The 16,879-nt window shown below is 35.8% G+C and overlaps 1 protein-coding gene across 2 annotated transcripts in view; it reads left to right on the forward strand.

The window, feature by feature from the left end:
* adam22 (ADAM metallopeptidase domain 22) overlaps nucleotides 1–16,879 on the forward strand; it is a 59,028-nt gene that overhangs the window by 13,535 nt on the left and 28,614 nt on the right. For both annotated transcript variants that reach the window (XM_039650700.2, XM_039650699.2), the window contains exons 4-6: nucleotides 2,536–2,602; nucleotides 7,913–7,995; nucleotides 11,824–11,887. In XM_039650700.2, coding sequence (XP_039506634.2) covers nucleotides 2,536–2,602; nucleotides 7,913–7,995; nucleotides 11,824–11,887 — 214 coding nt within the window. The remainder of the gene's footprint in view (nucleotides 1–2,535; nucleotides 2,603–7,912; nucleotides 7,996–11,823; nucleotides 11,888–16,879) is intronic.

Consider the following 16,879-nt stretch of genomic DNA (forward strand, 5'->3'; position numbering starts at 1 on the left):
ATACATGAATTAGCCGTAGCAGATTTATAGGTGGAGCTGGGGATGAAGGAGGGCTTTGAGATTATATAAATATATTTTTTGTATTACATGTATTATCAGACATTTTAGGATGTTAAATAAATGTGTATAATATTTTTTCTATATTATTTATTATGTTAAAAGCACTTAAAGCTGCAGTAGGTAACTTTTGTAAACAAATATTTGTTTACATATTTGTTAACTGTCATTATGTCCTGACAGTAGACTATGAGATAGATAATCTGTGAAAAAATCAGGCTCTTCTGGCTCCTCCCAGTGGTCCTATTGCCATTTGCAGAAACACTCCTCCTGGCTCTGATTGGTTGTTTCTGACCGGTAGCGGTGTATTTCTGCAAATGGCAATAGGACCACTGGGAGAAGCCAGGATTTTTTCACAGATTATCTGTCTCATAGTCTACTATCAGGACATAATGACAGTTTTAACAAATATGTAAAAAAAAATATTTGTTTACAAAAGTTACCTACTGCAGCTTTAATGTGACAACAAACAAAGCCGACGAAATTAAAATATAAGTAACAAAATCACAGTGACAGATACATAGCAAAGAGACAGAGATTCATCTTGTACATAATGTTGTGAGTGACAAAGTCCCATTCAGTTTGTCTCAAATATGCAATAATATAATTTAAATAGGAGTTTTTAATTATTTATTTTAAATAATTGTATTTTATTTAAATGCAAAAAGCAGTTTAAAATAATTTTCAGCAAATTTTCACCCACTATTGTCAAATAAGGCCGTGTGTCCAGTCGACCAAAGCGTTTTTCCACGCGCCTGTCGTATGTTTTCAATTGTTTTCAATGGGAGCGCCGCGTTTTTTAAACGCCATAAGCGTAACGAGGCGCTGAGCATTTTTTCACGCTGAAGCGCCGAGCGCCCGGCGTTTTATACTGGTCGCCGAGAGTCGAAAAATTTTCAACTTTGGATAAAACCCAGCGCTCATCACTGTCAGTTTTTACCCACCCGTCCAATCACAGTCAAGGAGGGGCGGGATTAAACCACACTGACCAACTGTCACAACATTCAAACTGCTGCGGATATTCGGTATCATAGCAACGAAACGTCTCAACGGAAAAAAACGCTGCGCTGCCAAAACGCTCTCAAGCGCCCAAAGCACGGCGTCTTAGCAGAGCGTCTAGCGTTTTCAGCTGGCTAAAAACGCTTTGGTGGACACACGGCCTAAGGGGAGGTGATGGTTTGGAGATTGTAGCAACTGGAGGCTGAGATGGTGCATGTATAAATGAGGGTGTGCGTTTGTGTGTGTGCAACGCAGCTCTTATCATCAATCACATTGTTTCTTTTCTCTGACATCCCACTTTATCACGCTCTCTTTATCTTCTCCTTTTCTGATCCTCTCCCAATGCTCAGTCTTTCTCTCTCTAGCCCCTGGTTTTTATCCTGTCCTCTATTAGTCCTTGTATCCATGTTTTGATTTCTGTCTTGCCACCCCTCTCACTCATTTACCACAGCACAAGTCCGTAAACAGTAAACACAAACATTTCTTTTGTTGTTGTTAGTGTTTCGCATGTTACAGCGCTGCAGCTCCATAAATATCCTGCTAATCACTTGGTTTAGTGAACAGTCGCTGTTGAAGATGTGTGTTTCTGTCTTTAAAGGCTGGTTTGATGTCATGCTGTGACTGTCCTGTTGACGAGCTCATGGTTACTGATCAGTCAGAACTCCTGCTGGGAGACACTCTGACCCTTCTCTCCTCCTGCGCTCGATCTGTTTTTTTGCTACCGTGCCATTGCAATTGGATCATTTGGCTTGCACAAAACTAAAGTGTGCACATCCAGTGAAACTCTCACCCTAGTTTATGAACTCATTCTTGATCATGGCTTTGCCACACACACTGAAGTGTCCTTGAACACAACTTGGTGTGAGTTGTGATGTATGAAATCAGCCGTGGATCTCTCCTCAGGTTAACTGGAACACAGATCCCATTACAGATTCAGTTCTCTGTTAGATAAGCAGGATGACATGAGTGTTGATATGATCTGATCATTAAATGTGTGATGCCAGGATCACCAGGAGTGATGTGCTTGGGAGGATGATGATGAATCATATTTACAGTGCTGATATTACTCAGTCTATTTTTCTTCTCCATAAAATCTGCATTTTTTTTAAGTTTAAACGCCTTATACATTTAAATCATCCATCCATTCATCTTTTAATCTTAGGTGTGTTATACATTTTTGGCTTTTGAAAACTTTCTACCTCTTTAAGAAATTTAAGGTATCCCGTTATATTAATGTAATGTTCCATTTATAATACAGTATTTGCATACTTAAGTCTGTTTAGTCTTTTCTCTTTTACATCTATTTAACTTCCTTTACATTGCAGATGGTTTCTGAACAAAGCCTAAATCTAAACTTATGTCAAGCTTTATTTGCAAACTGCTTTGCTTTTCTGTGAAGATTTCAGAAAATATTTAAAATTTTAACCCAGACAACATTTCACTTTTTGCCAACTGTGTACTTCTGCTCTTTTTCTTCAGTGATCTTCTATCATCAAATTACATTGAGAGGCACATATCAGAGGAGGGGAAGTCAGTTGTCAACAAAGTGAGTATAAAATCTAATTTGTTTTTAAAAGCATGCTCACACAACTATGTGGTAAACTTTATTTTAAGGTGACGCTGTTACATTGTACTTAAATATGTAGTGAGTGATGTGAATTAACTATTTTAATAAACTTAGAGTTATGGTTAGGGTCAGGGTTTGATTTAGGGTTAGTTGTAATTGTGCATAATTTTAATTTACTGTTATTACTATAGTAAGTACATGTAGTTACATCACCTTAAAATAAATGGTTACTTACTACGGGTTTATACAAAAAAAAAAAAAAGGTATTCAAACGCAAAGATTGGTGGAAGTTTGGTGGAAAATTCCTACGGAAATTAGATTCATAACACAAAACAAGAGGTTCTTCCACTTCCTTTTCCAGTTTATTCAACTTAAAATTAACATTTTACTGAACAATTCATGTAAATCAGGGCTCCAGACTAACTTTTTTTACTAGGAGCGCTGTTGCCCCTGACTGAAAATTTTAGGAGCGCAAGCAAAAAATTTAGGGGCACACCTTAAATAAGCTTGCAATGCAATTATTCAAATTTCCCACAAAATAACTGTAATACTGACTAATTTTTTAATAATAAATAGACTTAACATTATGATATGCTGTTTTATTTTAACTTCACAGGGCTCCAGACCCAAAGTTGAGGGCAGCATCACCTCAAATGAGAACTCACAGTTCTATAAAAAAATAAATAAAAAAAATCTGGTAGCACTGGGGCTAACAATAAATCACTAAGCTTAATTTAGGGTGTAGATGAAATTAACTTTAGTTTTTATCATTTATAATGTCTTAATATTAATTAATAAAAGTAGTGAAAATATGTATATGGAGTGAAAATAGCCAATAAACATCCTACTGTTTACAATGGTATTATTATTATTTTTTTAAGTGTTTAAATAAGAGTTTTCCAACATCTTAAAATTGTTCGTTTAAGGACAATCTTTAAAGGATGAACATAAAATGTGTTGGTATGGTAATCACATAAAAAATACAAAAAAACATTTATATATGATATTATTGAAGTGCTGGGAAAGGATGTGTAGTAGGCTACTTACACATTATCATATTTATGGTAAGTAGTTAACTTGCCTAAATTCATGGTTCTGTTAGGCTGATTTGTGGACTGAAAGCCTTCTATAAGTGTTTTTCCTGGTTTCCACGTCAGCGCTGTTTATTCTGATATGGTTTATAACAGAACTCTGCGCCGAATCGGAGTGTTTCTCACTGGATCTCGTGGTGTTAATGTTATTAATTCTGAGGCGAATTCAATGGATTTCTTCACTGGCTCTCCTAGTAACAGTGTTGCGTGAGCGAGATCGGCCCGCGACTGGCAAGTTCGGGGCTTTATTTTGTCAATGGTTCCGATCGCTGCTGCTGCTCCACGGTCCTAATAATACATAAGTGGCGTATTTTCGTTCCACTTTCATTTTGTTTGCATTTGTTGCTAGGTAACGACTAAAGAGTCGATAGATCGCTGATTGCTCAGACGCACATCAGGTTGTGATATTTGTTTCCGTCTCCTTCCCACAAACGTTTACGCGCGCTATTCTTGTCACGGATTCATTGACGCGCCTCTTCCACGCTTTACCATGCGTTTAACGTGCGGCAAATTTACTGGTCGCACATGTGCGACTGGATGTAAAATTCAGTCGCACACTCTCAATTTTTGGTCGCAAAATGCGACCATTTGGTCGCAGTCTGGAGCCCTGTAAATGCCATGACCCTCTTTTCCCCCTCTATGCATTTCTCTTTGGGACAGTGAATATAGTCTGATCAGATCTCTCTTTGTGCTAAACTGGGACTCTCAGCTTCATTATGTCAGCATACCGAGATACCGTGTGTGTTCAGATGGGACACATCACAACCAGAGCAGAAGGTGTTTGCTGCTTGTTTTAGCCCAGCGGCAGATTGGGGCAGGGATATGTGTCCTGTTTGGGTCACCGTGATTTTGCCAAGACATGTTCTTAGGTCAACATATTTTGATGATCCTGGAACAACATTCCTGTCTGAAAATTTAGTCCTAACCATATCCCTACCCCTAAATCTCCTTAAATCAATGGGAAATGACAGGGGATATAGACGCACATAACCCTTCTTGTAAGCCTAAACTTAACATATTGGTTAATTGATACGTTGTTCCGGGATCAACAAAGATGTTGATCCAGGAACATGTTGTACTTGTTCTTTTATTTGTACTACGGTGAAATCACATTCAGCGTCCTGGTCATGCATGGTACTGCATGTTGGACATCATCGTCTCAAGGTGTGTGTTTAAGACAGATTATGCATAGTGGACGTGTCTGTTTTCTGAGTTATTTTTTATAAACTCTTAAAAGGGCCATATTCTATGATTGAACTTTGATATGGCCCCTTCAACATGTTTTATGTATTTTTTTAGTTACTGATCTGAGTTTAGAAGCCTTCAGTGAAGAGATTCAAATCCGCATAGCTCACAACCCAGCTGTAGAGCCCGAGGACACAGTGTACATGTAAGGGTAAAAGGGCTGTTTCTAGGATGAATAAAAAAAATAGAGCGGAGGGTTCTGTGAAGAAGGAGGGAATAACTGAGGGATGGATGAAGAGGCAGAGGATGAAGAGAGAAAAAGAGAGCCAGTGAACAAATTCTAGAGCAGAAGCACAGATATATTTAGCTTCATCTCCCCACTGAAATAGTGAATAACCTATTAGTTTAACTACAGATTTAGCACTATACAAATAATATATAATGCTATCTCTCACACACACACATACACACACACACACACACACACACACACACAGATATTAGTAATACTTTAGTTTATGGTCAAATTATCACTATTAACTAGTTGGTTATTAGCAGCCATATTGCTAGGATATTGGCTGTTTATTAGTACCTATAAATCACATATTAATGCCTTATTCTGCATGATCACATTCTACATCCCTTAATCCTACCCAAATACTTACCCATTCCTAAACTTAACTACCTTGAACCTTAATCTAAAGTGTGACCTTATATATATTTTATTTGTTATTATTCATATATTTATTTATGAAATTAGATATTATGCATTATTAAACTTGAACAAGTTAATACTCTCACTATTGCAATATTTTTGTCCATGACTTTATGTATAAGTTTGAGGAAATGCATTTTGATAATATAATATTTGATAAAATATATAAATTAGATCTATAAAGTGAGTTGAGAAACTATGTGAAAAGTTTATTTACTGTATGTTTTGTGAAAGCTGAGATGAAAAACAACAATCTTGAGAAAATTGCTTCGACCTGAAAATAGCACTTATAATTTTTATATATAATAGTGTGCATAAAAATCCAAGTAATAAACACCCTAACATTCAAAAGTTTGGATGCTATAAGACTTTTTAAGTGTTTTTGAAAGAAGTATCTTATCCTCACCATGGTTGCATTTGTTTAAATAAAAAAATATATATTTTTGAAATATTTTTGCAATTTAACTTTTCCAATTCAATACATTTTAAAATTTAATTTATTCCTGTAATGGAAAAGCTGTATTTTCAGTATCATTACTGGTGTCACATGATCTTTCAGAAATTATTCGAATTTACTGAAGAGTTTGCGTATTAGTACTTTTGTGGAAACTGCAATACATTTTATTCAGGATTCTTTAATAAAAATAATGTATTTTGTCTTTACTGTGACTTTGGATCGATTTAATGTGTCCTTGCTGAATAGAAGTATTAATTTCTTTCTAAAAAAAATTCAATAAAATCTTACTGACCTTGAATTTGAACACCATTGTATTTAAAAAAAAAAATGTCAGGCATCTTCTTATGTAAAAGAAGATCCCAATCCCTTTCCCACCTCTGTATCCTGCACAAGAAGGCAGTAATTTTCAGATTTTGGAGACAGCCCATCTCTCTGTGCCGGGTCATTAGTCTGAAAGGGGCTTCCACAACAATAACTGCACTCTTCAGGAATGTTTCTGTGTGTGTGTGTGTTAGAGACTGCCCTCGGCTCTTGATTAGCTGAGAACTCTTGAGGACAGAAAGTGCTACATGTGGAAAAAAAGAGGCAGAAATGCTCCAGAATAAGATGGAGGAAAGAGGGAAGCAGAGGAATGGGTAAACCTAGATGTATGAAGCTTCTTGTCCAGTGCAGAGAGAAAGAAAGAGAAAGGGATGAAATGAAATTGATCTGTTGGTAAATGCTGCAGCTTTAGTCCTCTGAGAAAAAGCAGGAAGAGAAAACCTGCAGCCCTAATGGCATTCGAGCACTTACACTAAAAACATTTCATAAATAACACACACACATACACACTCAGGAATAATCTTACGAATCTTGTGATCGCTTCTGTACAAACAAAAGTAGCCAGTGTTAATGTTGAGCCACACACTCAGAATTTAAACATTTAATGTCAACATGAAATCTTCATGAAACCAGTCTTCAGTATCACATGATTCCTACAGAAATTATTATAATTTGATGCTCAAGAAACATTTATGATTATTATCCATGTTGAAAACAGTTTTTTACATTTTTATTTCAGGATTCTTTGAGGAATAGAAAGTTCAAAAGAACAGAATTGATCTGAAATGGAAAGCTTTTGTAACATTAATCACTCCCTTCCAAAAGTTTGGGGTCAGTAAGAATTTATTTTTTATTTTTGGGGGAAAGAAATTAAAAAATACTTTTATTCATCAAGGATGAGTTAAATTGATCAAAAGTTACAGTAAAGACATTTATAATGTTTGAAAAATTTATATTCTAAATAAATGCTGTTCTTTTGAACTTTCTATTCTTCATAGAATTTTTGGGGAAAAATGGTACATCAACATTGAAAATAATAATTTCTGGGTTTTTTTTTAGCATAAAATCAGCATATTAGAATGATTTCTGAAGGATCATGTGACATTGAAATTACTGTTGCTGATGTGTAATCAGCAACAGTAATGATGTTGAAAATTCAGCTTTCAAATTACATTTTAAAATATATTAAAATAGAAAACAGTCATTTTAAATTATCATAATATTTCACAATATTTCTGTTTGTCTTTTTTTTCATCGAATAAATCAGCCTTGGTGAGCAGAAGAGACTTCATTTAAAAACATAAAAAATCTTACTGATCTAAAACTTTTGACCGGTAGTGTATATATATATATATATTGATTATTCAACAGCTGCATCACAATTACAAACAAAACAATAAATCTAGTATTATAAAAGGGATGGTTCTTCTGACTCACTAAATTCTGATTGGATGAGGCACATTCAAGGCTCATATTAACAGTATGTGCTGTCTTTGATTATTGTTTGTTTCCCCCTGCAGGGTGGAGAACACTGTTACTACCATGGGAAAATACGTGATATTCTGAAATCATATGTGGCGCTTTCAACTTGCCATGGATTACAGTAAGTCGCTCCGTCATTGTGCGTCATGTCTGAATGAACACGCAAACACACACGGGTTTACAAAAAGCAGCTGTTGCCCACACAACTGTCTGTCTCTTTCTAAGGCACATTCATAAATAAACACATTATTTAGCAGGCCAAAGCTGTGATTATCCCATTCAACAATTAGAGCTGTACAATTACAGCATGCTATTATCCTCCTCTCATAACACACTGATGCTCCCAGCACTCTTTGTGTGTGTGTGTGTGTGCTTTTGTTGTTATCTCCTGTATTGATGCTTTATCGCTTGTTGCATTACATCTGGCCTTGTGCTCCACTATTGCATGGTGAAAATGTAATATTTGTTGTGTTTGTAAGATTTCTGTTTGTATTATTGGCAACCTGCTGTGTTCTCTGCATAGCTGAAGTAAACCTAGCTGTGTTCCTGAGCTGCCCGTGTGCCTGAGGAGAGTTGAGTTAGTCTCTATAGAGCTTTACACACGCACACACACACACATACGCACCACCTCTCTCTGTGGCCCTCTGGGATTGCTCAGTTCCTTCTGTCTGTATTTTTAGTGTGAGAAGGAGTCAGGTCAGATCCATCTCTCCCTGTCTCTCTCTCTTTCTGTATGTGAATGTACAGAGTCAGGTCAGATGTAGCTCAGAAATAGAGCGGCAGCGCTCTTAACATTCACACTCGAATGTTTACTGCCTAAATAGCTTCTCTTCAAATGTGCATGATATCTGATTGTTTTAGTACTAAAGGATTGATGCAAATCAGCATGGCCATGGACATACATTTAAAGGAGGAAGGTGCTCAAGTGAGAAAAAAGGGCACCCCTCTCATAATTACTATAATAAGGACATAAAAATTAAGTCAGATACAACTGCCAGTAAGTGGTGGCAAGTCTTAATATGTGAGTCAAAGAATCATTCATTCACTGATTCATTTAACCTGGCTGATTCATTCATGAACGAAACACTATGCTGTATTGCAGGGAGACACAAGTGTTTTGATTCATTCAAAACTATTTTCCTTTGTGAAATAATGCAAAAACAGTCAACATTTACACTGTTTTTAAAATTGTGAAATTAATGTCAACTTATTGTTTAATGAACTGAACACAGGCAAGAATAATAATCAAATGGTGAAAATGTATTAATAAGCAAGAACACCCAGGAATGCACAAAAATATAGGCAATAGTTAAAACAACATGTACATGTGTATGTGAGTGAAAAAGTATGTGAGCGAAAACAATTATACAGCTTTTACAGTTAAATTAAATTGCTGTTTAAATGTTAAATATTCAATAACTTGCGTTTAAAAGCAAATTTTACCATATTTCGCTTATTTTTTCTCACTCCAACAAACAGACTAAAAGCACCATGGCTAAAACTCTCTGCAGCCAGTTTGTAAAGTTCTCTCTCCTCTTTGATTAATTTTCCTCTATTTTCCACATATATTCCTGTCGTATCCTGTCGTAGCATTGTGTGGGCGAAATCTGAGAACATATTTTAACATCCGAATTAATTAGATTCAGTATTATGATGAATAAAAATCACATTTATTTATTCAAGAAAAAAGGTTTCCATCATGCTAGTCGACCGATGCTGACTGACACATTCAGCTGACTGACATTTCATCCCTGTATGCGGTGTTGCATTAAATAAAATGATTAACAGCACAGTAAATACTATATAGACCAAATGAAATATGCAGACCATTTTTCAGATGAAATGCACCAACTCGGCGGCGTTGAGAACTGCCCTCTCCTGACGAGGATGCAAAAAGCCTGTATAACCCATCTGCTGGGTTGTTGGGTTGTTGCGTTGGAGGGCGGATGTGGGGGGATGTAATAAAAAAACTACCCAACCATGGACAAAATAACCCAACAAAATGACCCAAACACATTTGAGTAGAAAAAACAACCCACCATTTTTTAGAGTGTATCAGAGAGACAATAATTTCTCCAGTGTGTGTATGTGTGAGAGGGAGGGATCAGCACTGCTGAGTCTGCAGTTTTATATTATGGGCCAGATAAACAGTCATCCATCCATCCATCCATCCATCGTTCGCTCGTTCGCTCATTTCCTAAATGTTCCCTTTAGAAAAACAATGTGAGACTAGTGTTTGTCTTGATAAACTTTCGTTTTCTTGTCATCCAGTGAAAAATCTTTTACGATTCATATGTGCAGTACCAGAGAGGCAGCACTCAGTATTTATGGATATAGTCAGGCTAAAGGGCATTGTATTGTCCTCCTAATGCATGCTGTGCTTTTAGAAGTCACCTTGAGTGTCTCGGCACTGTCTGGAGGCTCTCTGAGAGTCACTGACTGATTGATCCGAAAGATAGACTTCATCAGAGCAGAGAATGATATCCTCTCTGCATGTCTCAAGGCTAAAAGAGACGTCTGGACACACACACACACACACACACGCACACACGCCGTCTTCATATGCTTCATTATTCCTCAGGTGTAATCTTGGTATACAAGTGTAAGAATGACCTGTATTTGGAGAGTCAGCACTGAATTATCTTCTAGATGGATGAATCTCATTACCATACGCTAATTATTTGTGCAGTACTTTTATGTCAAAGATGATAACCAAATTATTCATTGAATTAATCATGCAACATGATGAGGTCATGATGATACAATTTTTTTCCACAACTACCACAACTACCTTTTCTTCTGTGGTAATGTGTGAAATATGGGGTTATCTTCGTCTCCCTGTTGTTGTGTAATGCTTCGCCAGCTTGTCTTTTGAGCATCTCACCCTGAAATTTTTTTTTTAATGTTAGTATGCAGTTTACAATAAATACTGTGCAGTGTCACAGTGTCTGGTTGTGTTTCCTTGTTTGTCCCCTAGATGTCTTCCTTCCCCTCGGTGTCATGTATTTCTGGAACTGCATTTCCCAGCATTCTGTCTGTCACTGTCACTCATCAGTTCATTGCACTCAGCTGTTCCCTGTAATCATTGTTCCCAGCTGTTCTGTGTTAGTCTTGTTAGTTCTGTGTATATATTCCCTGTCTGTGTTAGTTTGTGTACGGATTCGTTCCGTCACGGGAACACACAGGGAAACAGGTGGATCCAAATGCAGCATATTTATTATCAGGGCAATCCAACTCATAGTCATCCATACAGGGGTCAAAATCCATTTTAGCAGTCCAATAAACAAATAAACAAGAAACAAAACAAGAACAGGCAAGAAACCAGACCTCGGAAGTGTTAGTGACATTCAGCAACGAATCCGTACACAAACTAACACAGACAGGGAATATATACACAGAACTAACAAGACTAACACAGAACAGCTGGGAACAATGATTACAGGGAACAGCTGAGTGCAATGAACTGATGAGTGACAGTGACAGACAGAATGCTGGGAAATGCAGTTCCAGAAATACATGACACCGAGGGGAAGGAAGACATCTAGGGGACAAACAAGGAAACACAACCAGACACTGTGACAGTGCAGTATTGAGCAGGGGTTGCGCACAATTTTTAACTTCCAGAAGAACCTCCAAACTTCAAGGCTTTTTAACTTTTTTAATATTTTGTCAAGCCAGCATTCGCTTTTATTGTTAAAAATGACTAAAATGACAATTTCTTTGAATTTCTGTTAATTTTAATTATTCTACTTCTTTTACTTCCATTCAGATTTAAATTGCAATTCTGCTAACAAACTCGACTTAAAATCCATTCAAGCTCAATTCAGCTCATAAATCTGATGCTTAGCATGTGCTCTCTTTTCTATTTGGGATCAAATGTTTTTGTATAAAAGCCACTAAACTGTATAACTCACCAGTTCACCATCTCTCTCTTTTCCTCTCTCTCTAGTGGGATGTTTTTTGATGGGAATCACACGTACATGATCGAACCGGGAGGAGAGAATACTACGAGTGTAAGTAGTTGATTACTGCATTAAACAAAGAGAATGTTCATCTATATATGCATTATATCGCCTTATATATTTTTTTTATATATATTTATAATGTGCGCCATATCTTTATCAGCTATAAAGTGAAAAATAATGATTGTACTGGCCACAATTTCTGTACTACTGCATCTCTACTTTTGTTTTAGTATAAATGAAACTTTTTTTGAAATTGTGGGGTGGTGACAGAATGGTCCCATGAAACACGTGCCGTATATCCCATGTTTTCTGGGGGGTAACTGATAGGGTTTGGAAAAAAACAAACTGACATTTAGTTATTTAAAGAAAATCCTGACCTTGGCCATTGGTATTCTGTGCACAGCTGCGTGACGTGCTGGTTCGTGAGACTATTAGCACCACAGTTCACTCTGACTCTGAATACAAGTACATGAATTTATTTCTGTTACCTGGATGAAACTACTTGATAGTGATTGTTTGAGGCAAGGAAATGACCCAGAGCGGGGTTTAACAGGGTTTTCCTGTGCAGACAGGGTATAAGTTGACCGATAAGCCCATCACACAGTCGATAGAGACACCTGACTCTGCAAAAGCACAGCTATTATCTGCTAATGGCAGAATCCCACGTGAACACTCCCAGAGAACAACGAGGGCATATCTGTGAAAGACGAGCTAATGCTGTGTCACTGAGACACTAAGGTTTAGAGAGGAAAATATAATTTCTTAACCTCAGAATGGTGATCTGATTCAAGTGATTCACAGAGGAAAATGCTAATGAAGAGATTTGTGTCATTTAGAGCAAAGGTGAAAGGCTGGAATGTTAAAGTTAAGCCCGTTTTATTCTCCTATTAATAAGAGAATAGGATAATGAAACCTGCTTAGTGACACAGAAGGGAGTTCATGATCCATATACAGTTTGCTTTTATCTGTCACAGACGTATTATAAATCTTTATTTATGCTCTAAGAAATGTCTTTAAGGTAATAGTTAGAAGTTATTATAGTTAGAAGTTATTTAAATATATAATACATTCACTTCAGCATCACACACACACACAATATATATATATATATATATATATATATATATGTATAGTATATATATATATATATATATATATATATATAAATGTATATATATGTACGTATAGTATATATACATTATATTGTGTGTGTAATTAATAAATGTACTATATTTAATTATTTTCTTTATTTTATATATTATTTCCAAAAATAAAGTGCCACATAAAAAATCGCCGCTTGAAGTGTAGACAGATTAGTTGATTATAATGGGGAGCATCAATAGTTTTTGGTAGTTTTTTTTGTATATGAATCTCAAGACCTTTGTATCTGATGTTACTGATTCCTAGTTCACTTCCTAGTTATTAATTTTTTCCACACCACAACTGCCTTTTCCTCTGTGGTAATGTGTACAATGTTTGTCTTCTTCCGGTTGTTGAGTAATGGTTCGTCAGCTTGTCTCATGAGCATCTCACCCTTTTATTTATCGTCTTTATCCTGATGGTTTGGTCATGTTTTATATATCAACCCTATGACCTTGCGTGTTGGTGACCTCAGCAACAGGGCAGTGCTCTTATCTGATTCTTTCAGACACAAACTAGAGGGGCAGTATCGTCCTGTTCACCATATGGCACATGCATCTGTCATCCGCCTCACACTACAGCAGGGGACTTGAAAACGTGTCCCTCTTTGGCCTCTGTAGCGTCTCTCAGTTCTAGATGCTGCTCAAAGCTCACAGTACATCTAGGGTCACTGCCTCACAACCCACCTAGAGTCAACACGAAATCAAAGTGGACGCTGTTTGCAATGCTTTCTTAATCATGTTTGTGATTTTATGCACGATTCATAAATTTCCAAATTAAAAATGTTAATCCTTGCAATCATTCATCAAAACATAGTAACTATATTTTTCAAATTATGTCAGCTCGGCTGCAAATAATTTTTACTCTAAAGCCGTGTGTCCACCAAAGCGTTTTTTTTTTTTTGCCAGCTGAAAACGCTAGACGTTTTTCAGTTCAGTTGTTCAGTTGAGATTTTCGTTGTTATGATACAGAATATCCGCAGCACAGTTTACGTGTAACTGATTTCGCAGATAATTCGTTTCATACTAAACATTTATTTTTTTATCCATTTTGTTCGGTTAACTTTGCTGGTTGATGTCGTAGTACAGAAAGAATGTTGTGTCGGTTGGTCGGTGTGGTATTAGTCCCGCCCCTACTCCACTGTGATTGGACGGCTGGGTAAAAAGTGGCAGTGATGAGCGCTGCTTTTATCCAAAGTTGTACATTTTTCAACTCTCTGCGAAAAAACGCAGAGCGCTTCAGCGTGAAAAAAACGCTCAGTGCGTTCTTTACGCTCATGGCGTTTTAAAAACGCGGCGCTCCCATTGAAAACAATTGAAAATATACGCCAGCCGTGTGACCCTAACCCTAAGAGCTACGAATATACAGTATTTTTACACATAGTTTATTACAGTGCAGCTTTTCTAAAAATCTTTGACATTAAAAAAACCCCAACTAATTTATTCAATAAATTATATTTAACAAGACGTATGTTTTTTATGTAAAACATTTCTGTTTCATTGTATTTTTGATCTAATAAATGCAGCCTTGTTAAGAGTTCTTTCAAAATTGTATATATACTGTATATATATAAAAAAACTGACCACAGATGTATTGAACAGTATTTAAATGTATTTTATTATAATATAATAATATTATTATTGTTTATATTTATTAATAACAATACAAATTTAACAGGAATTTAATTTTGGTTAATGTTAAGTTATAAATAGCAAATATATATATATATATATATATACGTATATATATATATATATATATAAAATGAATTTATTGTAGTTGTTTGTGATGCCAAACTTGTTCTCTGGATATACACAAATTTAAATATGAAATAAAAATCTCTTATTGATTTATGCAATTAATTCAATCTTACGCTTGCCTGATAGTGATAATGTTGGGGGTGGGAGATTGTCTCAGGCACCCCACCCCCTCAACATGCTTAACACACTTTCCAAAAAAAAAAAGAAAGTGTGCCAACCCCCAACCTGCTTTCTATTCATGATCTAGTCCCCAAGAGAACACACACACCCTCCTCTGATCCAATACAGAAAACCCCATCTTATTTTAAGCCAATACATCTGATAGGCCATCTGCGTTATACGGCTAATCCGTCACAAAATGCTGCTTCTCATACGCGAGTATATGGGGGGTGGAGCGGAACAGCCTCCACAGAAACGAGGTCTATGTCTCCCTCGTCTTTCTTATCTAGCGCACTGATATTCCCCACTGGCAGCATGTGGAAGCGTGCAGGAGGAGTGTGGTGTTCCTGTAGCTCAGTTGCTATGGTGCTTGCAACGACAAGGTCAGGGACTTATAAATGCCTGATAAACGTGCCTCCAATGCACTGTAAGTCACTGTGGATAGAAGTTTCTGCCAAATGCAGTGATTTAATTGTTAAATATTGGAGTTGTTGGATATTTCATGTCAACTTATAATGTCTTGAGACTGATTGGCTCTATTCCAAAACCTAGTGAGCCTTGCTAACTTTCTGAAGCAGCATCCTGAATGAAATGGATCCTCTTAAATGACTGATTTAAAGGGAGAGTTTCTTTTTTCTTGAATACAAAATAAGATATTTTAAAGAATGTTGGAAACCATACAGTTGATGGCACTCATTGATTGCCATAGTATTTTTGTCCTACTATTGAAGTCAATGGGTTCTGCCAACTGCTGGTTACCAACATTTTTTTAAATATCTTCTTTTAAAAAAGGTCCAATGTCTTTTATAAATAGTTTAGCAATGTACAGCTAACACAGAAGTCACTTTCAATTTGAGCAGCTTTCTGTTACTTGTGGCAAATTCAAATTTTGTGTGGGTAAATCCTGTGAAAATCCCTATTGCATAGATTCCTAAATGGTTAAAATGACTGGATTATTCCCACAAAAATTTGCCAAACAATGGTAAATGTGACTGTACCTTTAAAATACTCTACATAGGCAGCAATGCTGCATATAAAAAAATAGTCCTCGAGAGAAGCAACTTTCATTTGATTTCAGTAGAATTTGCATGAATTTAGCATGTCCTTATGCTTCCGACATTGTACTTTACCAAGCATAAAATACATAGAACACACAAATATTGGGTATAATATTAATTCAATATTTTGTTCTTGCTTTGCTTCCAATGTAATGTTGTCATATTATTCTGACAAACATTCTAACCTCATCTTTTGAGCTTTAATAGAAATATAACATTTAAGCACATATCATGAATAGTCAATAAATAACTCGGTGCTGGGTAGTAACTGATTACATTTAATCTGGATTGTGTAATCAGATTCCAAAAATGTTGTATTTATAATCATTACATTATAAAATTCTCATAATCAGATTAGTTATCTTTTATATTCTTTACGCAATGGTAGTAGTAAATTATTTGTAATTTATTGATTCTCACTAATTATTCTTTTTACTCTTTTAAATTTTCCTTTAAAAAAATCCAATTGTGTGTCATCGTTTAGCTTCATGGCAATATATGTGATGCTTCTGAATTTACGGACAAAATTACACCATGTATGGGATGAATAAATCAAGTTACTAAACACGGTCTAAATCATATTCAGTGACCTTCACTAATTTGGACATTGTTTAATATTTAAAATATTTAAAACCTAGAAAACGTTGAATGTGTAATGTTTTCGTGTTTATTATTGTTTGCTTATGTAATGCAGGGATTCCCAAACTTGACAACCTAAAATATCAAATATCAATCATTTTATTTTAAAATAATTTATTCACTTTAATTTTTTTTTTCATTTATTTAATTAATCATTAGCTTTTCATCAACTCACAATCCCCCTATAGTTCTTTAATCCAAGTTTGGGAAATATTTTAAAGAAGTTAGATCAAAAGTAATATAAAAGTAATCTTAAAGTAGGCTAGTCTGAATATACATTACCT

This window comes from Pimephales promelas, chromosome 12 (genome assembly GCF_988280905.1).
Source record: "Pimephales promelas chromosome 12, fPimPro1.hap1.1, whole genome shotgun sequence".
Lineage (NCBI taxonomy): Eukaryota > Metazoa > Chordata > Actinopteri > Cypriniformes > Leuciscidae > Pimephales > Pimephales promelas.